This window comes from Triticum aestivum, chromosome 1A (genome assembly GCF_018294505.1).
Source record: "Triticum aestivum cultivar Chinese Spring chromosome 1A, IWGSC CS RefSeq v2.1, whole genome shotgun sequence".
Classification (NCBI taxonomy): domain Eukaryota; kingdom Viridiplantae; phylum Streptophyta; class Magnoliopsida; order Poales; family Poaceae; genus Triticum; species Triticum aestivum.
This window is the reverse complement of record NC_057794.1, coordinates 590,147,669-590,171,927: the sequence shown is the minus strand read 5'-3', so window position 1 is coordinate 590,171,927 and position 24,259 is coordinate 590,147,669. Positions and strand designations below refer to the sequence as shown.

Genomic DNA, 24,259 nt, shown 5'->3' with positions numbered 1-24,259 from the left:
ATGACTATACTCCTATATATATGCCCACAACACTCAAGCAATACAATAGACTATTCCACCAATCCTCTCTCTCCCTTTTAATATGGTATCTATCGCAAGTCGATTCTAAACTTTAGTCGTCGTCGCTTCCGCACCCGCGGGCCGCCCCCGGGGCGATCGGCCTCCATGACTGCCGTCGGGGGCTGCGCCGCCTGTACCTAGGGTTCGTGCGCTGGCCGTGTTGGCCGGCTGCCCTAGAGAGTCTTTTTTCCCGATCATTTGATTCGGGTTTTCTCTCTCGTCGGTCGCTTTGATCGGCGTCTCCTTTTTGGTTTTCCGGTCTATCTGATCCGGTTTGCGTCGCCCATTGCCACCGTCGACCCCGTGCGCCTCTACTCCAACATCGGCGCGATCCGCTGGCTTCTTCACCGACCTGGCGGCCTCGCGCGTCGTCCGCGCATCTGCCCGTCGGTCGCCCCGACCCGGCGGCCTCGCGAGGCGTCCGCGCGTCGGCCCGCCGGTTCGCCCCCACCCGGCGGCCTAGAGTTATGCGGCGGCCCTTCACCGCCGCTGATCGCGCGACGGCCCGCCCGTCGACTTACGCCGACCGTCACCGTCCTGCTCCGACCGGGACTCCTGCATCACCCCAACCCGGCGGCCTCGCGCCATGTGGCGGCCATTCATAGCCGCCCTGCCGCCCGCGCCGCCGGCTTCATCTCGGACTCCGCCGCCACCGCGCCTCCACCGAGCGGCGTTCCCGACCTCGCGCGCGATCGGCTTGATCACCCGCTCGTCGCCGCGATCCGCCTCATCTCCGCCGTGCGACCGACCTGGCCCGTCGGTTACGCGCACCTCCGCAGGTCTCGTGAAGATCGTCCTCGAGTTCAGCGCGCCTCTCCACCGATCGAGCATCGGACTGCCGCTGCGTCGCCTCGTCGGGCCGCAGCGCCGCCGCCCCGTGGTTCTCCTCGCGGCTGCATCGACTTGTGCGTCGCCACTGTGTCGCCCCTTCGGGCCGTAGAGTCGCGATACGCGGTCCCCGCGGCCGCTCCGAGGTCGTCCCCGCGGTTGCACCGACTCGCGAACCGCCGTTGTGTCGCCCCGTCGGGCCGCAGCGTCACGGCCCGCGGTCCCCGCCGCCGCCCAGAGGTCTTCCCGCCGTCGCCCCAACCCGCCTGCTGCTGCTACGTCGCCCCTTCGGCCGTAGCGCGGCGGCCCACGGTCCACTTCATCGTCCACGCGCGTTGACTTCCCGTGGTATGTGTCGCGCCACCTCCCTTGGCGCGGGAACTCCATCGTCCGCGCAGGTCTTCGTCATGTTGTCGGGTTCTTCGCCTACTTCGAGCACCGCCGCCGCACTCCTAACCTAGCCGCCGCCGCCACTCTTCTTTGGCCGCCGCCGCCGCTACCCACGTAGCCGCCGCCGCCTCCCGTCCACCTCCTTCGTCTTCGTCCAAGCACCAGCCCGTCGCCAGCGTCGCCATCATCTACCCCGAGCACTTCGTCTACTCCGACCACCGTTGGTGACATCGGCCCCACGACAATGGACGCTGCAATCGTCGTCGAGTTCTTCTCTGATGGCCCCTCCGACTTCTCCGACATGGCGTACATCTCGTGCAGGTCCCTCGTCTACGAATGCCCGGTGCTGGCAACATCGATGTGTGCCTTCATCCACGACGTGTCCCCGGGCCTGGCAAGCCCGGTCGGCGCTTCGTCAACTTCGTCTTCGTCCGTCTACGCATGCCCGGTGCTGGCAATACCGGTGCGTGCCTTCGTCTATGATGTGTCCCCGGGCTTGGCAAACCCGCCGCGACGAGTCGTCAACAACATCTTCTTCCCGGCGTACCACTACTTCGACACCAATGCGCCCATGCTAACTCGGCGCCTCCTTGCGCCCGCGGCTCCACAGCGACTTCCTCGACACTGGCCATCCCGACTCGACATCGACCACGGCATTCTTCGCACGGCTACCCCGACCACGGCTCCACCACCCACGCTCTCGGCTACATCGACAAACGACACAAAGGGCTACCGCCTGCTTGAGCAACCTCGTTGGTTTCCACTCCAGCCACGACTCCGCGATGCGTCGACCGTTACGACTGGGGGGGGGGGGGTTCCGTCGGCTTACCTTCGGATTCTTCTCCAGTCTCACCGTCTGCGTCGCTACCGTTGTGACTGCAGGGGGATGTTGAGTATAATGTTTATTAGGAAAGACAAGATAGACTAGGATTTGTTCTGGCTTGTCGTGTACTCCAAGTAGATGACGGTACTCCTATATATATGCCCACGAGGCTCAAGCAATACAACGGTCGATTCTACCAAACCCCTCTCTTCCTTCTAACAATGTGGATGTTGCATCCTTTTGATTTACTCTTCTCTTCATTGACATAGTTTTTGTTCTAGTGTGTGTTGGTTCTTCGGGGTCTTAGCACGACGACTTTCCGACTGTCTTCTACAACAAGATTTGCCCAGCTCCGGCGAGGGTAGGGCGATGACGGTGACGCGTCTTCGGCTCACTCGAGTGCTTGTCGTCCTCGCTAGGTAGTCTACTTACATGGATGTAATCTTTCTTAGGCATGGGTTTTGCTCTTTTGCTCACGCGCTCCAATGCCGGCATGGGTAGCTTCATCAGGGGCCGACAACCTAGCAAGAATCGGGCGTGTATAGGGCTGCAAATGAGTCGAGCTCGAGCGAGTTGAAGTTGGCTCAGCTCAATTCATATGAAAATTTGAGCGAGCTCAAACTAAGTGAAGCTCATGATCGAGCTGTAGAACATGACTCGTACTCAGCTTGTAACTATCTCGAGTCGATCTCGAGCTAGTTTCGAGCTATATGAGATGGTAAAAATTATAAATCTATCAATGAAAAACAAAAAAAATTAAGGTGAATATATTGGGAACCTTTGCCAAAAATATAGGATATTTAACACATAGTCGACAACCTTCCATAATTAGGCCTAAATCTTCTCTGCACTTACTTAAGTTTCCATGTTCGTTGGTAAATAAAATGGACAAAAATTATGGACAACATATATGGTAATAAATCATGTTATTTCCATTTAATATATGGCATGGTCATTTAAATAATGATATTCTGTTGAGCCATCGAGTTAAAATCGAGCGAGCCAACATTGGCTCAAGATTTGCTCATTTCTCGGTCGAGCTATATAAAGTGTTCAAACTCAGCTTGTTTCTTTTCGAGTCGATCTCGAGTCGAGTCAAAAAACGAGTCAATCTCGAGCGGCTCACGTGCCACGAGCTTTTCTTGCAGCCCTAGGCGTGTACGGTTGATCAGGGATAAGCAAAAATCATATACACGAGATAGGGCTGGAGGCCGTAACGAAAAGTCCATTTCCTGGTGGAGCACACGGTCATTGCACGCTCGTGAATTTTCCATCATTTGAAAAAAGCTGCCCATTCTTTGACTTGTCATCTCTTTGAACCCTCTCATGGCATGGCATGGCATCCATGGCTATAAAAGGAGTAGCATGCGATAAGAAGAGCACTTGGCCCATGCAAGCTACCATGGCGGCACTCCTACAACAACTCATGCAGGCGACGCTTCCACAAGCGCTGCTTCTCTTGTTCTTCCCTCTAGCCCTCGTACTGCTACACTACTTGGTAATCACAGGCAGATCAGGACGAAGCAGCCATGGCTGCCGTCTCCCACCTTCGCCACCAAGGTTGCCAGTCATCGGGCATCTTCACCTCGTCGGCTTCCTCCCACACGTGAACCTACGCAGGCTCGCCATGAGGTACGGTCCGGACTACATGCTCATCCACCTTGGCTCCGTGCCGACCCTCGTCGTCTCGTCGCCACGTGCTGCCCAGGCCGTCATGCGCACACACGACCACGTGTTCGCGTCACGGCCCACATCCAGGCTCGCCAACACCCTAATGACCGCCTCCCTCGACGTCGCATTCGCCGTCTACGGCGATCACTGGCGCCAGGCCAAGAGGCTGCTCTCCACACATTTACTCACCGTCAAGAAGGTGAGCTCCTACCGCCCGGGCCGCGAGGAGGAAGCACGCCTCGTCGTGGCTAAGATCGCTAAGGCGACCGTGTCGTGCGAGGCCATGGACATGAGAGACCTGATCTACTCTTTCATCACCGACGTCGTGTGTCGTGCCGTGTCCAGCAACCTCTTCAAGGTCGACGGCCGCAACAGACTCCTCCGTGAGCTCATCGACGCGTCGGGGGCGCTCATCGGGGGTGTCAACCTCGAAGACTTCTACCCGGGGTTAGTGCGGGTGGGCTTCATCAAGAGAGCTGTCTGTGCCAGGGCCGACAAGCTGAAAAAGAGATGGGACGAGTTGCTGGACAAGGTGGTCGACGAGCACCAAGAAAACACGGTGCAGCAACGGGAACCTGACTTCATTGACAGTCTCCTCTCCTGTCAGCACGAATACGCCCTCACCAAGGATCACATCAAGGCCATGCTCATAGTAAGTACCGCCAAATCTATCAGCAATATGTTCTACATGTATGCATGTTAAACATTAATTTTCTTGATTAATAACCACGTCTGTGTTCGAACTGTTTAGGACATATTTTTCGGAGCAACCGACTCAACGTCCATGCTTATAGAGTCTGTCATGGCGGAGCTCATAAGCAACCCACAAGTCATGTCCAAGCTACAAGCTGAGTTGAGGAGCAAAATCCCCAAGGGAAAAGAGATAGTGACAGAAGATGACCTCGCCACCATGACCTACCTGAAGGCGGTCATCAAAGAGACATTCCGTCTGCATCCACCAGCACCGCTCCTCGGGCCGCACCTCTCCATGGACAATGTGCACATCGACGGCTACATCGTTCCAGCCCACATACCTGTTCTTGTCAATGCATGGGCGATTGGTAGGGACCCAAGTACTTGGGAGGACCCAGAGAAGTTCATGCCAGAGAGGTTTCTCAAAGTGGACATTGATTACAAGGGGAATAACTTTGAACTCCTTCCATTTGGTACTGGGAGAAGGATGTGCCCAGGGATAAACTTCTCAATGTCAACGTATGAGCTCATGTTAGGGAACCTCCTATATCATTTTGACTGGGAGCTGCCTGCACCTAGGGTTGCTGGAGGCATGGGTGTTGATATGACAGAGGTGTTTCGGCTTACAGTGCATCGCAAGGAGAAGCTCCTATTAATCCCACGAACACGTACATAGCATATTTATGTTTTATGTGTTCCCTCCAAAACATTTGTATCCATTCCAATGATCAGGATGCTCGTTTTAAAATATTTGTATGGATTTATTTGTTGCTACATCATAAATAAAATGTTCTCTCTCCGTTCACAAATATAAGATATTTTTGTAATTTCAACATGGACTGCATATGGACTGAAATGAGTGACTAAACACAATAAAAGCGTCTATATACATCTGAATCAGGAAAAAGTAGAACATCTTATATTTATGAATGGAGGGAGTATTTGATTACTTTACTTTGGCAAGCTCAAGAAAAAAAATTAAACAACATCGACATGAACATGAAGAATGAGTGAAAAAATGTAATATAAAATCCAATCAAGTTGTAGGATTTTATTAGGTCTGTCACCTATGGACATGAAGAATGAAGGATGATTAAAATGAAGAACACATGTTTCAGTTTTAAGTAGGTCTTACATCTTAAAATGGTTCGGTAAAAAAGTCTAAAATTTTGTACTCCATCTGTCCGGAATTACCTGTCGCTCAAATGGATGTATCTAGCACTGAAATACGTCTTGATCATCCATTTCAGCGACAACTAATTCCGGACGGAGGTGTTATTACAGGAAAAAAAACTGCAAAAATATGAGTCACAACCTACAACATGAAAGCAAACGACAATCTTTTAGAATAAACATTGTATGACACACACATTCTTATATATCAACCTAATATTTTATTTAACTATTATTTTATGCCCATTCATATGTAGGGTAATAATTGCGGGTGGGGGGAGGGGTGTACAATGATAATTGCCACTGAAAGTCACCTTCATGTCTATGATACGGGAACTAAAATCTGGAACTCAAATATTACTAAAAAATTGAGCTTGTTCAACTCCTAAAGGTAGCAATAGCAAACGATAAAATTGTACCTTTCTAGACTCTATGATCCATCCTTCTGATCTCATACAACATCACAATCCCACCTAAAAAAACTGAAGCCTGTTTTTAAGTAACATGTGATGGAGAACAATATAGGGAAATAGCATCAGAGACCAAACTATCTACATCTATCAAAACTAAGAGTCAAGTACCTCAACCTTGAGTCATCGAACAATATAGTTTAGAAAACACTTGTTGGTAATTCCTCAATATACCTCAACCTGATCTTGAGTCATGGAATCAAACATGTATGAACCCATTGCAAATTCAACATTATATTCTAATGTTTGCTATTTTTTTAGAAGTTACTATGGTGGATTATAACCTGATTTTTTCCGGGCTATATCTCTATAGTTGTGGAATTACGGCATTAGATCAACATTTGATGAAAAATCTGTAATTGAGGTTGATGGAAAATCCAAACTATTGGTCAGCATTTTGTTTTAGCGGTGAACATAGCACAACTAGAATTTGCCGGAGAAATTCAGGCCAGAAAGAAAGGCTCAACGCTAGGTGTATAGAGAAGTGCTTAAAAACAAATTGTTTTTAAGAACTAGGGCTTTATTTGTAGAATGTGGGTGCTTGTTTTTGCGAGGAAATGTGGACGCTTGTTTAGGCACATCTACTATGGAAATACTCCTCCCTTCCTGTTTATAATGCATGCATGTATCCCTAGGTGATCAATTTGACCAACGAAATGTGAGCTCTATGTGATGAAAACGCACTATTAGGAACTTCTTTAAAATACACATTCAGTGGTATGATTTTCTTGGCATTTTACTCGTATTTTTTTAGTGACCAAGAGATATATGCATGTCTTATTAACGGGAAGAGATGTACTCCCTCTATTCCAAAATAAGTATCGTGGTTTTAATTCGAAGGGAGTAGTAAACACTTGTGCTTAAGAGAAAAAACTAAGCACTTGTCTTACCCACACTTTAGTGTGTAGCATATTTTAGTTGACTTTCATGTTGTGCAGCCAGGCAAACTACATTTTTGTTTCGGAGGAAGACAAGCTTCGTACTCTGCACCACCGCAGAATCATGTATGCACTCATTAATTTTGAGCTGTAATGTAAATATCACATTTTTCAAATAAAAATATAACATATAGGTAGACCGTTTATGCATGCACGTGATTAATAAGGTTAGTCATAGTGGGGGTAATTTAGCTTGAACATAACGCACCTCAAGGCAAATTTGTCTAGACTGCCCGTAACAGAGAGTATCATATGATACTAGTATATGGTACTATTTTCGTAATGCATAGTATCATAAGTTAGTATCTTACTCCCTTTGTTCCTAAATATAAGTCTTTTTAGGAATTTGAATGTAGACTACATACGGATGAATATAAAGGTGTTTAAGAGTGTAGATTTACTCATTTTGCTCTGTATGTACTTCATATTAGAATCTTTAAAAAGACTTATATTTAGGAACATAGGGATAAATTGCATTATTAACTGCCATGCATGCATGAGACAAAGTAATACCAGACACATGCTCTCTTTCCTCATTTTATTGTATGCATCATCATAAAAAATGCCTAGTTGGTACACGATACTGCTTATGATCTCATTATGGACAACCTTTAATGATGAGAGAGGTGTTTGTTGTAACAATAATATATTACCATAATATAACGCACTCCAAGACAAAATGAGTCTATATCTTAATAAATGAAGGCTTGTATGACATTACACCTATATTACCACCCACTATGAAGGTTGTAACATATGACTGGCCTAATAGTGTTAGGAACTGCACATGATCAGGTGCTGCTTGGTCACTACGTATACACGATTAGTATTTCCGACAATCCGGAGACCCCCCCCCCCCGCCGCCACCTCCTAGCCACCTCCCCCCGCTGCTCCCTGCTCTCGCCGTCGTCGGATGAGGTCGCCGGACTAAGCCCTGCGCGACGGACGGCGGCGGCGGGGTCCTGCCCTTTGGCATGCGAGCTCCCCTCCCCCTTCCACCTCCAGATCCGTTTCTGCCTGAACCCCCGGCCTCCGGCTGCTTCGTCCCGCTGCTGGCCTCCTCCGCGGACTGCGGCGAGGTCGCCCTTCTCCGACAGTCGCTCCTCTCGGCCGCGCGGCCTAGATCTGTTCGGAGGTTGCTGGGTCGTGACGCGCGGGCCGGATCTGGCCTGGGCACGCGGGCCTGCCCCTGGGCTGGGGTGCCGGCGCCTCTCCCGGCGGTGGCTGCTGCGCGGCCTCGTCGTGGGTAGTTTCCCTCCCTTAGATCCAAACTCCCGCATCGGTGCTTGTCGACGACGCCTCTTGGTGTGGGGTCCCGGTTGGCTGCCTTCGCGAGGCCGTCGCCGGTCTCTGGCCTGTTCACACGGGTTCAGGTTGGCCTCGTCCAAGGCGTCCCGGCGTGCTACTGCTTCTTCGGCACCCCGTATCGCGGCTGATGGGCTACAGTGGTGGGCGGCTGACGTGCTCCGGGTGCGAGGAGATGGAGGCACTGCCAGGTGAAAATCTTCAACGACGATGACGCCTGCGGGCGCCATTTTCCTTCTTGAAGGCGGCGATTTTTGGTATTGTCTCCATCCCCCCATGCTCTCAGATCCCGAGAGAAATCTCGGACCCGGGGTTCCCCGAGTCAGACGGTGTCGACGTCTTTACGCCGGTTTCTCCTTGGAGGCATCATCTTGGATTATTTCTGCTTCGGGTGGACTCGTCTCTAGCAGCTCCATCTTCACCTTAGCTTTGACCCCCGGCTGGCCTTTGTCTTGGTGACTTGGGTGGAGCTTCCCTGGACGTCTTGGGGTGGCCTTGGCGGCACGTTGCCCTTCGACCTTGGTGGCAGTACACCGAATACTGCGCCCTTCGGTCTCAGTGGCGCGTTGCCTTTCGGCTTTGCTGGCGGCACACCGGTGCCACCGCTCGAACTTGGCTATCCGACCCCCTTCGTTCGCGCCATTGATGTTTCTTGGTTTGCTTCTACTTTGGTGTCCCCTTTCCAATAGGGTTGTGTTTCATAGTGGCTCGAGCGACGTTTGCGTGGACATCTTGGGGGTAGCCTCGGCGGCACTCTACCCTTCGACCTTGGCGGCAGTACACCGGTATCGTGCCTTTCGGTCTCGGTGGCGTGATGTCTTTCGGCTTCTCCGGCAGCACACCAGTGTCACCGCACGAACTCGGCTGTCCGACGCCCTTCGTTCGTGCCAGTGATGTTCCCCTGCGAACTGTTGTTTTGGTGCCTGTCATTTTCTCCCTAGGCATGTTTGTGGTTCTTTGTTGATGGTGGTACGAGCTGCTTTGCGGGGCTCGCTCTAGAGGTGTCAGCTTCCGTGGGCTTCGGTTTGGTCTCTGTAACCAGCCATCTCTCCCGTTTCTTTCTTTCTTCTCGTGTTGGGCTATCCTCTTGGGTGCCTTTCTCTGTAATTTTCTTTTGCGCCTCGTGTGCGCTTTATGTACTTGTACTGACTGCCAAGTCTCCTTCGAGTTGGAATATAGCAAGCGGTGGGGGTTTTGCCCCCGCCCCCCCCCCCCCCCCCCCCCCCCCCCCGGGTAAACCTCGAAAAAAAGGCAGGTTTCATGCATGGTGCATGTATTAGATGTATAGTAGTCGCAACTGAAACTTACGAGAAGATTAGTACATGCATGTATTGAAACATACGTGATGATCCTCCATGCATGACTTTTACCCGGCCGGCGGCTGTGCATACCAGATGCATTTGATTCTTAATTTTGCACATGTGCGCAGCCAGTCCGGTACAGTAAGTAGATGCTACATGTGGACCACCATAACAAGGCCCAGATATGGGACGCGGGTTTCCTTCTGTACTCCCTCAGTTTCTAAATATAAGTCTTTCTAGACATTTTAATAGGGACTATATACAGATGTATATAGACATATTTTAGAATGTAGATTCATTGATTTTGCTCCGTATGTAGTTTCCTTTAGAATTTCTAGAAAGACTTATATTTAGGAATGGAAGGAGTATTAGATATCTCAAATCCATACAAAACATGCAAATAAAATCTACACACTACGTAGATAAGCTAAGCTAGCCTACACTACTCATTGTCGGAGATGTCAATGATCTCCTTGTCGGGCTCGGTATATGGCCGCCTGAGGCAACTCCGGCTCCTCCGTTTCCTCCTCCTCCATCTTAGTGAAGATTTCGCTGATTTCTTGCCTCATGCTGGCGGAGGAAGCGGCGGTTTCCCTTCACCTTGACTTCTGAACTGGATGAAGTCGAGGATGGCCTGCTACTCCGCCACCTCCTCCGCCTGGGCCACCTCCTCCGCCTGGGACACCTCCAGCTCCACCATGGCGAAGCCCGGAGCCGCAGGCGCTGGACCCCTCACCCGCGTCATTGTTGTCCTCCTCTCGCTACATGTCCTCCATGGCAACTTTAGTGCTGTAGATGTTTATTTTTTAATATAAATATGGTCAAACTTTATAAAGTTTGATTTTAGAAAAATATTATATGTGAAGTAAAAAAGAGAGAAAGGGGTACATGTAATTGAAACTTAGAAAAGACTGGTAGTACTACATGCTTTGAGATCCTCCATGCATGGTTGAACACGGCGGCTGTGCATTAATGCGTACCGGTTGCATGGGGCCGGATTCTTTTACACATGTGCGTCTTCCGCTTATTCCATGGACGTTGTAGATTGACCTGAAAAGTTCATACTAGTAAAATTAAGGTGAAAGTTCTCACAAAGAAAATTACGGCTCTTCTGTTCTCCTCTGGAAAGAGAGCAGCGACTAGACCGCTCCTTTGGCCACTCTCCTGTTGTGTCAGTCGTGCCATCCCACGATGCGCTCAGATGGCGGTGAACCCTACGACCACGGACGTGCACGCCACGTGAGCTCGTGCTTGTTGGCACTGTGATGCCATGGATGCATGGATGAAGCGTCGCGAGCTGTAGCACGGTCCTTATAATGTACTCCCTCTGTTTCATAATACAAAAGCGTTTTTAACACTAGTGCAGTGTAAAAAAACACTCTTATATTACGACACGGAAAGAGTATGTCTGAGTTACATGGATGTTTTTTTGGGTGTTATTTGTACTGTCATGACAGATGATGATTAGATCAGCAGTTATTTCCGTAAAATAAATAAATAAAAGGTCTGTCTTAAGTCAAACTTTTTAAAGTTTTATTGAGTCTACAGAGAAAAAAATACCAACATTTTAGAATATCAAGTCAATATTGTTAGATCCATAATGAACTATACTTTTTTTTGGAACGTAGACGCTGGAGGTGTCCGGCTTTAAATTAATAAAGCCCAAAGGCCAGAAGTACATAGAGCACCAACTAAACGAAAAGCGGGAAACAAAGATCAAGTTCTGACGAGCCCCGCACGGCTCAATGCGCAACATAAGGTTCGACTCATCACGAATTACATAATACCATGAGGATCAGAACGCTTCAACCAAACTATCATGCCCCCAAAAGACCCTCGGAAATCCTCGTCAGCTTGCTGGCTCCTGTCTTGCCTTCGCCTGGATCTCCTTGATGCTCGCCATAGCTGCTGACATGCGCTCAGCATCGCGCTCCTTCCCCAGGGGTGTCCACGTCTGCAAAAACAAGTGACATTTGAAGATGACATCCGTGGGGTGGTGAGGGAATTTTTTCTCAATCGTAAACTTGTTTCGTGTCGTCCAGATAGACTAAAGCAGCACCCCTACGCAACGCCAAGCTATCCTACGTGAGGTCCCATGAGTGGTCTTAAGAAGGGAGGCAAGTTGATGTCCCGATGCTGGGTTCCAGTCCACGTGGAAGGCCTCCCGCACCGCACTCCAGGCAAACCTGGCCAAGTGACACCTAAAGAGCACGTGGTTGGCATCCTCATCCAGACCACACAGCGCGCATGTACCATCAGCCGGGCCATTGCGCTTGGCCACGTTGTCCGACGTAGGCAGCCGGTTCCGGAGCATTTGCCACATGAAGATTTTGATCTTCAGAGGCAGGCTTGCCTTCCAAAGCTCCTTAGCTATATCCAGAACAGGCCCTTCAGTGAGCTTGTAGTACAGGGACTTGCATGAAAATTTCTTCGAAGCTGTCAGGCTCCATTCTACCGTGTCTCTCGTTGTGCCTAGTCGGTTGACCCCAATCAACTGGTTTAGCTCGTTCCAGGACACGCGCTCCGCGATCAAAAGGGGCGGCATGAAGTGAATCGCCGGAGGGACGGTCCGGAGAGCCTCCCCTACTAGGATGTTAGTGTCAGTGGCTAACCTATACAAGGTGGGATGACTTTGCCACAAAGGAGAATCACCGAGCCAGTGGTCAAGCCAGAACCTGGTAGATTGACCATTGCTAACCAAAAATTTGGCCCCTAAGTCAAAGGCCGGGCGCACCGCTTGGAGCCCTCTCCAGAACGAGGAACCGTTGGCCGAGGCAGAAAAAGGGTTCCCGTTTGGGAAGTACTTAGCTTTTAACAGGCTTGCCCAAAGCCCCGACTCATCTTGGGCCAGCCTCCACCACCATTTGGCAAGGAGGGCCACATTCATCAGTTTGGAGTTGAGAATTCCCAATCTGCCCAATTCTTTAGGCCTGCAGACTGCTGCCCACTTAACTAGGTGATACTTCTTCTTAACTCCGGCTCCTTCCCAAAAGAACCGAGCTCTAGGCGTGTCTAGTTTGGCGTGCACACCGTTAGCTAGTAAGAACATCCCCGTCGTGAAGAGAGGGAGGGAGAAGAGACTCGAGTTAGTCAGGATGAGCCTAGCGGCAGACGACAGGAATCTCCCACGCCACGGACTTACTCTGTTGGCCACTTTCCCGTAAAGAGGCTCCCACTCTACGATAGAGAGTTTGCGGTGCGATATAGGGAGCCCAAGGTACTTAATTGGAAAGCTCCCCAGCTTACAATTAAGCAGGTTGGCGACACGAGTGCTTTGCAGGCCGTCAAGCCCCATGGTGAAGACCTCGCTTTTATGAAAGTTGATCTTGAGTCCGGAGAGGAGCTCAAAAGCTAGTAGCAGTAACTTAATCGAGGCAATGCTATGGTCGTCCGGGTTGAAGAGCAACAGAGTGTCGTCAGCGTATTGGAGGTGCGTCACCCCACCTGGGATGAGGTGTGGCACCAGCCCTGTAATGTGTCCAGCCTCCCTGGCTTTGGACAACATAGCTGCCAAGGCGTCCGCCACAAAATTAAAAACTAGGGGGGAAATGGGGTCGCCTTGTCGCAGTGCTTTCCGGTTGCGGAAGAATTTGCCCATGTCACCATTGACTATGACCGAAGTGTTGCCACTCGAGATCAGGTGCATGATCCGGTGAACAAACCCTGCCTCAAAACCCTTTTTGAGGAGGACCTCCCGAATAAACTCCCAGTTTACTCGGTCGTACGCTTTCTCAAAATCGAGTTTGAGAATGACACCCTGTCCATGCGTACGCTTCACCTCATGAATTACCTCTGTGAGTGCTATTGGCCCCTCCAGAATGTTCCTGTTTTTCAGGAAAGCGGTCTGGCTTTTGCTAATAACACGTTGAACGACCGGTGCTAACCTGGAAGCGTAGGCTTTCGCGCATATCTTGAAAGGGACGTTAATGAGCGTGATCGGCCGGAACTGCTTAATAGTATCAGCCCCTTTAACCTTGGGGATCAAGCAGATAGCACCGTAGTTGAGCCTTGCCAGGTCCACCGTACCTAGGGCAAACCCATTGAGGATCGCAAGGAACAAGTCCTTGAGCGATGGCCAAAACCGTTTGAAGAACTCCACCGGCCAACCATCCGGCCCAGGGGCCGTGTCGTTCTTCATCCCTGCTAACGCGCGGTCGAGTTCTTGGGGTGAAAAGGACACCATCAAGGCGTCGTTTTCCTGTTGCGAGACCCGCTCGTGCCAACCCCACAAGTCCTCCCTGAGGCTTAAATTCTTTGTTTCAGCCGACCCGGCAGCTCCACAAAGAAGGCAAAAATGTGTGCAACTATCTCGTTTTGGGTGACCAGAGTACCGCCCTCGGACTGCAGCCTAAGAATCGTGCTTTTGCGTTTCCGCCCGTTAGCGTACGCGTGGAAGTATCCCGTGTTGGCGTCGCCTTTGACGACCCACTTGACGCCGCCCCTACGGCGCCAATATTCCTCCTCCTCTCTGAGAATAGCCAAGACTTGATTCTCCAAGTGGTATCTAAACTCCCACTCGTTCCCTGAGAAGGGTCTAACGTCCGCCTGGGCGTCAAGGAGGGCAATTTCGCCAACTATGCGCTCCCTGGCCCGTTTAGACTCACTGCCATGATTGGCTCCCCATCCCTTGAGGAAAGCCCACAAGGCAGCGGCCGCCGAGGACCAAAACTCGACTGGTCCTTGCTGACGACCGACCTAATTACCTATCAGGGACCAACGGTTCAAGACAAGTTGGCCGAAACCTTCGTGTTCGAACCACGTTGTCTCGAAAAAGAACCTACGGCTTCGGCGTTTACTCTCCTCCCCTGAGGAGAGAACCAGCGGGACGTGGTCTGATCCAATGCGTGTCTCAGCCACGAGGGTACACAGGGGGAAAAGAGCCTCCCAGTCGCAAGAACAGAAGACACGATCAAGGACACAGCGCACTGGATCCCGCTGCTTGTTCGTCCACGTGTATCTAGCCCCAGTACGCGCAATTTCTCTAAGGGCCGCTGCCGCGATGGCATTATTGAACAGGGACACCCTAGCCCAATCAATGTTGTCATTGTTCTTGTCCTCCCTTTAAGCTGGTAAGTTAGACGCTTGTTTGGCCCCCACCAGCGCTGTGAGTTCTCCCAAGAACTCAGCAGAACGCACATGATTAGCCGGCCCATATACACTAACGATGACCCACGATGCCAGAGAAACCCGGTGTCTCACAGTGGCAGCGATATAAAACACACCAGATTCCCACGAAACGACATCGAAAGCATCCTTATTACAACCCATCAGTTGGCCGCCAGAGAGGCCCACCGAAGGAGACCAGAACCAATCACAACGCAGCAGAGGGTCGTACGCAACTAGGTCTCTATACGAAAAATCAACCTTAATCGTCTCTTGGAGCGCAACGCAGTCGATGCGTTCTTTAGACATGTACTCTCGCAGCTGCGTACGCCGACCCGAATGCCCACACCCACGAATGTTCCAGAAAAGGTACCTCATCAGATTATTCGATTGCGCAAGCGAACTCCACGTGAGCTCACCGCCTTGGCCACTCGTTTCCGAGCCGGAGCTCGGCTGGAAGAGGGCAGGTCCGAGGCCATCCAGGCCTCGTCTCCCTCGGTGGGCACCGTGACAACACCATCCCCTACTGGTGCCGCAGACCCGCCATCTACGAGCTGGATTTGTGCTTCCCTGGCAGCCGCAGCCGCGAGGGCAGCCTGAGCTTCTTCACACGCTCTCACAAGCGAAATAATGTCTAACTGTGTATCATCTACCGCAACTCCGCTATCATGGAGGATCTCAGCAAGATGATCATCGGAAAAAGCATTCATGATCTTGAAAGAGGGTGCCGGGTTACCTGCAACATCCATGTTTTTATCTGCCGCACGGAGCTTGGCGCTTTCCAGAGACGTCATGTCCCCTAGCTTGGCCTTGGCACGCACGCTAGGAGCCCGAGACGCCACCGGAGTTGCCCTTGTACGCTTGGCCTTGGACGCCGGCCCCGACGCCGCCAGCTCCGCCCCTAGTTCACCACCCAACGCTGACCCTGATCCCGCTGCAGCCGCCTCCGCATGCTTGCTCACAGTCTTCCTCCCAGCTGTCTTCTTGTTCTGGCGCCCGGAGCCGCTTGACAGACGCCGCTCGGAGGCCGGAGTGGGTTCCGCATCCAAGGGGACACACTCCAATCCCGTACCCCCAGCAGGCTGCGGGGAGGCAGGCGCGGCCGCGGTCTCCATGGCCACCAGAGGCAGGTTCACTTGCTCACCCAGCACCTCAAAGGACGAGTCCAGGGAGCGAGCGAGGGGGTGAAGGCTCACCGCCGTATCTTGAGTCACGAGCACGCCCAGCTTCTCCCATGTCTCCGTATCAATGGACGTGTCTTGCATACTGTCTTCCTGTTTATCTGCCACCTCGCACATCACCGTGTCTTGGCCGTCGGCTTTCGCATCAGAGCCAGCCACACCCTTCGATGGCACCACCACCGCAGCCTTGGGCAGACCCGCACCATTGGCAGCAGCCTTGGAGGGATTGTCCGCAGTGGGGCCAGCCTTGTGATGCCCGTTGTTGCCGTTGTGGTTGTCAGGCGGCGGAGCGGAGGGACCCGCCCCCGGAGCCCCTCCGCCAGGCCCCAACCTGCGCGAGGGCTGCTCCAGCTCGACTCTGATCTGATAACCTTCGTGGTTGAACCACACCTCCACCATGCCGTTCAGCTTGGCCGGAGACTTGTAGGCCAATTTCATCCTCACCGGGCCCACTTTGATGATGGAGAGCTCATCCACCATGATTGGCCGGCCCAGCATCTTGAACGCCTCCTTGATACGCTCGGTCTTGCGATGTTTCTCCGGGATCCCGTGAAGCCGCACCCAAGCTTCTGGCATTACCAACGGGGGAACCACCTCATGGGCCACATCACGCACCCTAGCGGTGATGTCATTGATGGAGAGGAACAGCTTCCCACTAGTCCGAGCCATGTGGAGAAGATCAGCGGAGGGGAACTCCACCATGAAGTCGTCGCCACCAACTTGGGTGACTTGCCAGTCCCAATCCCCGGTGACCATGTGCTTGAGCTCCTGCTTGAGGATCCGCAGGTTCAGACGGCCCGGCTCTGCAGACAGGATCGCAGCATTGCCTACCGAGAGCCTCGGGGGGCACTCATCCTCCGCCTCCTCTTCGAACTGCAGGCAGAGAAACCCTTCGCCAGAAATGGCACTCCCCATGATCTGTAGACTAGGCTGCCGGCCCCGCGTCGGACAGTACGCAGAAGCGTGCCCTTCTTCCTTGCAAAGCACGCACAGTGGCTGAAACTTGCACTTGGACTGGTAGTGCCCAAGCCGCCCGCACTTGAAGCACTCCACCTCCGGCGCCTCCGACGCGTCCTCCACCGGGATGGGCTCACCCGCCGTACCCTTCGCTCCCGGGGGGAGAGCCACCGCCAGAGGTTCGGTCGCCGCCCTTGGCTTCTTGGTCAAGGGATCCCCATGGCCACCACCATAGTTGGGGAGATCCACGGACTTGCGCTCGAGCTCCCTGCACCGCGCCATCTCCTTCTTCTTCTTCCTGCGCTCTTGTTGCTGGATCCACCACGGGGGAGGAGGACCCCAATCCCCCTCTCGCCCCTCTTGCTTTGTGCTCCGCTCACCTCGTCCGCTTGACCGCGCACGCATCTCCTTCTTCGCCCTGTCCCGCAGATCTCGCTCGCGCCGCCGTTCCCCATCCGAGATCGGGGGCTCCATGGGCCTCTTCTCTGCACGCCGCCCGCTCATCACCGCCACCGCAAACGAAATGGAGAGGGGCAGGGGGGGACAGGGTAGATAATGCGAGCAAGGTGAGCCCAGCGCCGCACCTCAGATTTGGCTGCGGGAAACCCTAATGAGGGGTCGCGGCACCCGCGCCGGAGCCATATATAAGCGCCATTCCTGGGCCGAGGCCGAGGCAGGCCCAGGGCGGGCCGGGCATGCCCCACAGGCCCAGATGAAGCCTGCCCCCCACTCCCGACGGGAGCAAAGGCCCCCCCCCCCCCCCCCCGCGATTGGGCCGACACCAGGCCCCTTCAGCCTAGGCGGGTGGGCCGAACCGCTAGCCGCCCGGCCCACCTCTCCCCCGGGCCCAGGACCGGCAACCCTAGCCAGCCGAGAGCCCGATCCGTCCGCCACCGCCAGCGGGGCAGCCGCCGCCGCCTGCCCCCTACCGGCCGACGCCGGCGCCGGCAGGCCCGGCCACTCCTCCACCGACTCCAACGGAGCCAAGAGAGCCATCGCCGCCTTCGCCCGAATGCCCTGCGCGGCATCCCCAGGGGACGCCGAGCCCCTGCCCGTGGACAGGGAAGGTCTCCACGCACGGACGGTGGTCACACGCGAGCCCCTTCCGCCCGGAGCGAAACGGCGGCGCTCCCTCGCGGCGCCGCTCCCCTCCGCTTGCGCACGGGCCACGAAATCGCCAAGCGACAGCCTCTCCGGCAGCACATCGCGGTCCTCGTCCTCCGCACCCTCGTCTTCCTCATCCTCCGAGTCAAGCGCAGCCAGTGACCAGAAACGCCCCCCCCACAGGCGCCACCACCGCGCCGACCCCTAGGGCCGGCCCCGTCCGCGCCGGGGAGGGCCAAGCACCGCGCCGAACCACTTCCCAGCCCTCGGTGGCCGGAGCCACGGGCACCCGCGGCGGGGAGCTCGGGCCGTCGCCAGGGAGAGGGCCTAACGGTTCACTCATTTTCCCCAATGAACTATACTTTATAATAGTATGTATTTAGTGTTGTAGATGTCGATATTTGTAATATAAATTTGGTAAACTTTACAAAGTTTGATTAAGATAAATCTAATATGTGAAGTAAAAAGAGTTGCATGGTACACATATGAGATTGTATAGTATAGTAATTGAAAATCGGGAGAAGGTTAGTACATGCATGTATTGAATCGTACGTGATGATTCTCCATGCATACATGCCTTTTACCCGGGGCGTGCATACCGGATTCTTTACACGTCTGCGCAGCAAGTCCGGTGGATGTTGTGGACCGAAACATTGTCCAGATATGCAACTTTCATTCCATGGACGCTGTAGGTTGACCTGAGAAGTTCATACGAATTATGATGAAAGCTATAGCTTTCTAGACAAGAGCATTGCCAGACATTAAGGAAAAAAGAAAGAGCATTGTCAGACATGCAGCCAATCAAGTCACGCGAGAACACTTGGACGCAGAATTTTCTGTGCGTGTAAAAACGAGTTACGGCTCTTCTGTTGTCCTTCTCCTAGTTTGTGGAAACAAATGAAGCAACGACTAGACCGCTTCTTTCGCCACTCTCCCGTTGGGTCAGTCAATCGTGCCATCCCTTCCCACCATCTGGGAAAGAAAAGAACGATGATCGTACACTTACGAAAGTGACTACGAAGGCCTACGAAAATTTCCAACTAAACCTATCGGGCCCCCTGAATTTCACCGGGGGTGGGACCTTCCCTTCCTACCGATCCAGTTAGAACCTTCCATGTTTTTTTTTTGCGGGTAAAACCTCCCACGTTACTCATTACGTAAATCACGTACCAACTTTATGTACGTCTAGCATTACTTAGAAAAGAATGGCGCTCGGATGGCCGCGACCCCTACACCTACATGCGCACACGGCACGCACAACCCTCGAGCTCGAGGCCAAAAAAGTGGCAGCTACGGCTGCAAATATACAACACCAAGCGGCTGCTCCAAACAAAAAAAAATGCAGCGCACAAAGCCCCAACTGCCCATCCGGAAGTTTCAGAGAAAAGAATTTTGTAATGCTCGCGTGGTTTTTGTTGAAAGTTTAATGGGTCCAGTGCAGAAGAAAAATAGGGAGGAAGAGAGAAATATGCTTGGGGTGATTAATATCAAAGTATACAATGATAACGTTGATGTATGCAATGATCACCCGCTGTTGCGAGTGCCCTATTTTAGGGCAGCTGTTGGAGATGCTCAATTTTTGGTGCCCTAAAAATCACTTTTTGGTGTCGGAAGTTTAACTCCAAGCATGTTTTGGTTCCCTATTATGGGGAAGCTATTGAAGATGCTCTTATCTATACAATTACATAGTAAATCAGTTTTGAATTGGACCTGTAGCAACAACCCTAACCGTTGTTCTGCTATATCCACTGGCTGGGAGCAACAGGTTTCATGGTGAATAGTGATTACAGCTGCTTCAACGGTGTTCTCGAACCATCACCTCGCCCTTCGCAGAAAAAAATGTCATACTTGATACCTCTTGGACCATGTTGTAGTTTAACTGAAGATGTGCTGAGCCCAAGCAGATTCGAAGGAGGAGAATGAAAAGAAGAGAGGGCACTGCTTTGTCTCACCCGCAACCAGACAAAAGGAGGTCTCGCCTTAGGAGGGCGCCCTGCGTCAGTAATATTGGGTCCCCTAGTAGCTTTGTCTTTGCTTGTTCATTTGTTCTTTCTTCCTTGCTTCTCGTTCATTCATTTTTTTTTAATTTTTTTGTGAATCAATCATTTTTTTCTTTGTATCCTTTTTTACTTTTGTTCGTATTCAAAACCTAATTTACTTAAAATTTATTAAACAGTTCACCGTGAATTAGAAAAAAATGTTAACACAATGTAAAAAAACTGTTCACGCAATTTTTCAAAAACATTCATCCCAATATAAAAATATTCATGCTTTTCAAAAAAAGGTAAAAGCATTTAAAAAGTATGGATGTAATTTAGAAAAATAATTTGTATCATTAAAAAAGGTTCACATGTTTCAAAAATATGTTCGTGAAACTTTTATAAAAATGTTAATACAATGTAAATAAAACATTCGCTTAATCTTGTAAAAATAATTGGTACTATTCAAAAAACATTATTCAATGTGTACATAAAAAAAGTTTAACATGTATTCAGAAAACATTTCATGACATTTGTTAAAAAATGTTAATACAGTGTAAACGTAATGTTCACGCAATTTTATGAAAATAATTATAAAATTCAAATAAATGTTTGTGACATCTAAAAAATATTATGTTTCGGAAAGATGTTCGTGATTTTTTTAAAGATGAATACAATGTAAGAAAACGTTACATAACTTAGAGAATATGTTTAGTACGATTTCAGAAAAGTTTAATGTTTATTTGAAAAAACCATTCAACATGTTTTCGGGAAAATGTTAAAACATGTATTAGAATAAATGTTTGTCGTGTATTTGAAATATATTAATGGTGTACCAAAAACATGTCCCACATGTATATGCAGAATGTATAATGTGTATTAATAAAAGTATACACGTTTTGAGACAAAGAAAAATAAGAAAAAACTAATAAAGAAACACAGGAAAACCAAAAAATAAAAACTATAAATAAAAACACAGAAAGAAGTGAGAAACTTTCTGGACACAGATTTTTTGGGATGATCCCTTCTCAAAACAGGTGAAAACCAGTGAAAGGCTCCACATTATTGGGCCAGACGGAGCTCTATCTCGGAAAGAGCGAGGCATAACTCTCGCGAAGATGAGAAATTAAAGTAGTACAAATTTTGAATTCTTCTCTTTGTCATCAAGGTAGGCTTGCATACTTCAACAAAAAGGTGGGCTTGCATACTTCAACAAAAAGGTGGGCTTGCATACTTCAACAAAAAGGTGGGCTTACATACTAATGGCCAACTCTCCAATTCTTACATTCTGCATCCTTATGTCTGCAAAAAAAACTTTTTTTTGCATTGAATCTATTAATTTTAAGAGTGCATTGCACATGTACCAATACTAGTAGAATGTATGTGCAGATTATACGTGTTTGATTCAAACAATTAATTCTCCACTAATTAAAGGTACATTCCACCATTTTTCTATTCAGAAAATAAGATGTAGATGACACAAAAGACAAAAGCTAGGGGAAACAATTAGCAAGAAAAGTATAGGAGAAAAGAATTAAATCTTTGCAAATAGGATATATTGATTTCAGCTCTCGTGCTCACGATCTAAAATTAAAACTGTTTGTTATTTTTTAAAAGAATCGGATTGCTTCTAACTCTAGCAATACCTGCTCTTAGTCTTAGCGGCTGGGACCAACCGGTATATCTCCCGCTCCCTGGGTAGCTAGTCACTTGAATCCCTATTTGGCGCCCGTAGAATTGGTTTCAACTCTTTTTATAGCTGGTCACACCCCATGTAAACATGTGTGTGGTCAGCGGGCTGGACCATGTATGAGCTCCTTGGTCCAGTTTTTTTTAAGCTTCTAGAAGCTTCCTATCTGTTTTGTCAAGCTTCTAGAAGCTCCCAACAAGTTTTTGTTTATTGGTTTCTATTTTTATTATTTTTATTATTCATTTTTGTATTTAATTAAATTCCATGATTTTTCCGTTTCGAGTTCATGACCTTTTTGGTAATTGTGAACAATTTTCAAATATTTTAACATTTTAAAAAATGTGTGAAATTTTGCCAATTGTCGCTCTATTTTCTAAATACATGAACTTTTTGAAAACTCATTGATATTTTTCAAATCCGGAAATTCTTTAAAAATTCATGTTTTTTAAAGCCATCGATTTTTTTTCAAATTCTCAAACTTTTTATCAAATTTGAAAAATTTCAAATCAAGAAACTTTTTTAAACTCCTTTTTTAATTATCAACATTTATTAATTTAGAAAACTAGCAACCCGTTTTTTAGTGAACAACACAGTAGCGACAAAGAAAACCGTGAAAAAATCAAGGGAAAGAAAAAGAAGCGGGCTAGTGATGAAGGCACACGAGCGAACGTGGCGGCACCGCGCGAGTGAGCGCTGGGCCACACATGAGGCGAGTTGTGGGCGCTACGAGCTTAGCTGGTGCCAAAGGCTCCAATTAGGAGCTCAAGTCCAGTGGAGGCACACTCGCTATTTTTCTCATTTGGCGGCTATAATTTTATTTTCGATGAACCCCACCCCAGGATTTTCAAATGTTAATGAAAAAGAGACTGGATTTACAGGACTCGCCTTTGGACATAAACACGTGTGATAAAAACATCATCGAAATTAGTCAAACATACAAAGTCTAAAGAAAAGGATGTAAGTCAATTCACTTCGATCAGAGATGGCTATAAAAATGTCCTCTTTTCATTTTAAAAAACAAATAAACCCAGTACTACTAAACTGCAACCAGTCCAAAGTCCCTCTAGACCTCCACGATCTGATATGTCTATCTATGTTCCGACGAGACAACCACATCGCTACATGGAGGGAACCTCTAACGCGCTGTCGCCCGTCTCCTCTCTGCCTCCCTCCCCATTCCCCGCCGCTGCTAGCGGGACCGATAATTGGGAAAAGCTCTGCCGGAGCTCGGTGAGGCGGCTTCATCTCCTTGTGTGCTCGGGCCAAGCCGGGGCGGCTCCGACAGGCCAGGATGTGGCACGTTTGTGAGGTGCGTAGGTGCAACGGCATCATGATATATAGGTCACATGGCAAGTGGAGGTTCATGCTGGTGGTGGCGTACGGCGGCGGTGCAAGCTCTGCTGAGATCTGGTGTGCGGTGGCGGCAGGCGGTGAAGGCTACATTGGCGTGGGCCTTAGGAGGTGTGTCACATTCCTGACGAGGTATAGCAGCTCGGGATCTCCTTAACTGTGATGGGGCAGAGTTGTGCTGGTCTTTGCGGTGGTTGGCTGTGATGGCATCGGGTGGGTGGGGCTCGGCTTAGCGTCGCTACGGAGGGTGCCGGAGGCCTTGCTGGTGGCGGTGGATGACGTACAGGTGGTGAGGGACGATGTTCCGCGATGGCACTGGCTTGCGGCGGTGCACCCCTCTCCTCTGTCACGCTTTGGTGATGTTGGTTCGAGGCGGGCTTCCCCCAATCCAACGGTGAAAATAGGTTCCGACCGACTGGATTTTTTAACTGCATGTTTGGTTACTTGCATCATTTTTGGCCTCCATGCATTTGTGCCTGGGTTCAACTTGCTTGAGCTAATGCGGGCTCAAAACCATGTTTCGTGCCTAGTTTAATTGCCCATAAAGCCCCAACCTGCATTAGAGGCGAACCACTAGCATGTCGTTTGGTTGCGAGGACGTGCTAGTGTTTGGTTGCATTCAAGACTGTGATGTGGTAACCTCTTCTCCGAGTGGTGAGGTTACCAAACTGCACACGTGTGCACATACATACCTAGGCAGAGCCTAGCAATTTGAACAAGCATTCACACTACATTAGCATGCATAGTCATAATAGCGCCGACAGAGCCATAAAAAGATAGTTAACACAAACCGACATACTAACAAAAACACATTAAATTTCTTGGATCAAGGCAAGCCTAATTGAGCCGTATGAAACCCTGAATTGAAACCCTATTCAAGTCATTTGAAACCCGAAATCTAACCCTAAACCCAACTCAAAACCCAAACCGAAGCCCCCAACTCTAAATCAATGCCTACATGACTCCCTAAATCGGGCAGACAAGGGCTTACTTCCATTGACGAAAGGGTGAAGAAGGGATCATGAAGGCGGTGGTCGCCGCCTGTGCTCATCGTCCAGATGTTCGATTCGCCGATGCACGCCGCCATCGCCGGTGAGAGAGTCACAATGGATAGAGGGGAGAGTGAGCACTGAGATAAGGGGCGCGACTTCGGGAAACGACATCATGTCTCCCGCTCGTCCCCTGCGCGTGCAACCGCATGCGCCCTTGCACGGGCCTGACTCGTTGGAAACAGTTAATTCGG

General features: G+C 50.3%; 1 protein-coding gene across 1 annotated transcript; it reads left to right on the top strand.

Annotated features, from left to right (window-relative positions):
* Positions 1–3,503: 3,503 nt before the first annotated feature.
* Positions 3,504–5,141, top strand: LOC123058875 (indole-2-monooxygenase-like). The gene is made up of 2 exons (XM_044481580.1): positions 3,504–4,424; positions 4,524–5,141. The coding sequence occupies exons 1-2, from the start codon at positions 3,504–3,506 to the stop codon at positions 5,139–5,141; spliced, it is 1,539 nt and encodes a 512-aa protein (XP_044337515.1).
* Positions 5,142–24,259: the final 19,118 nt, after the last annotated feature.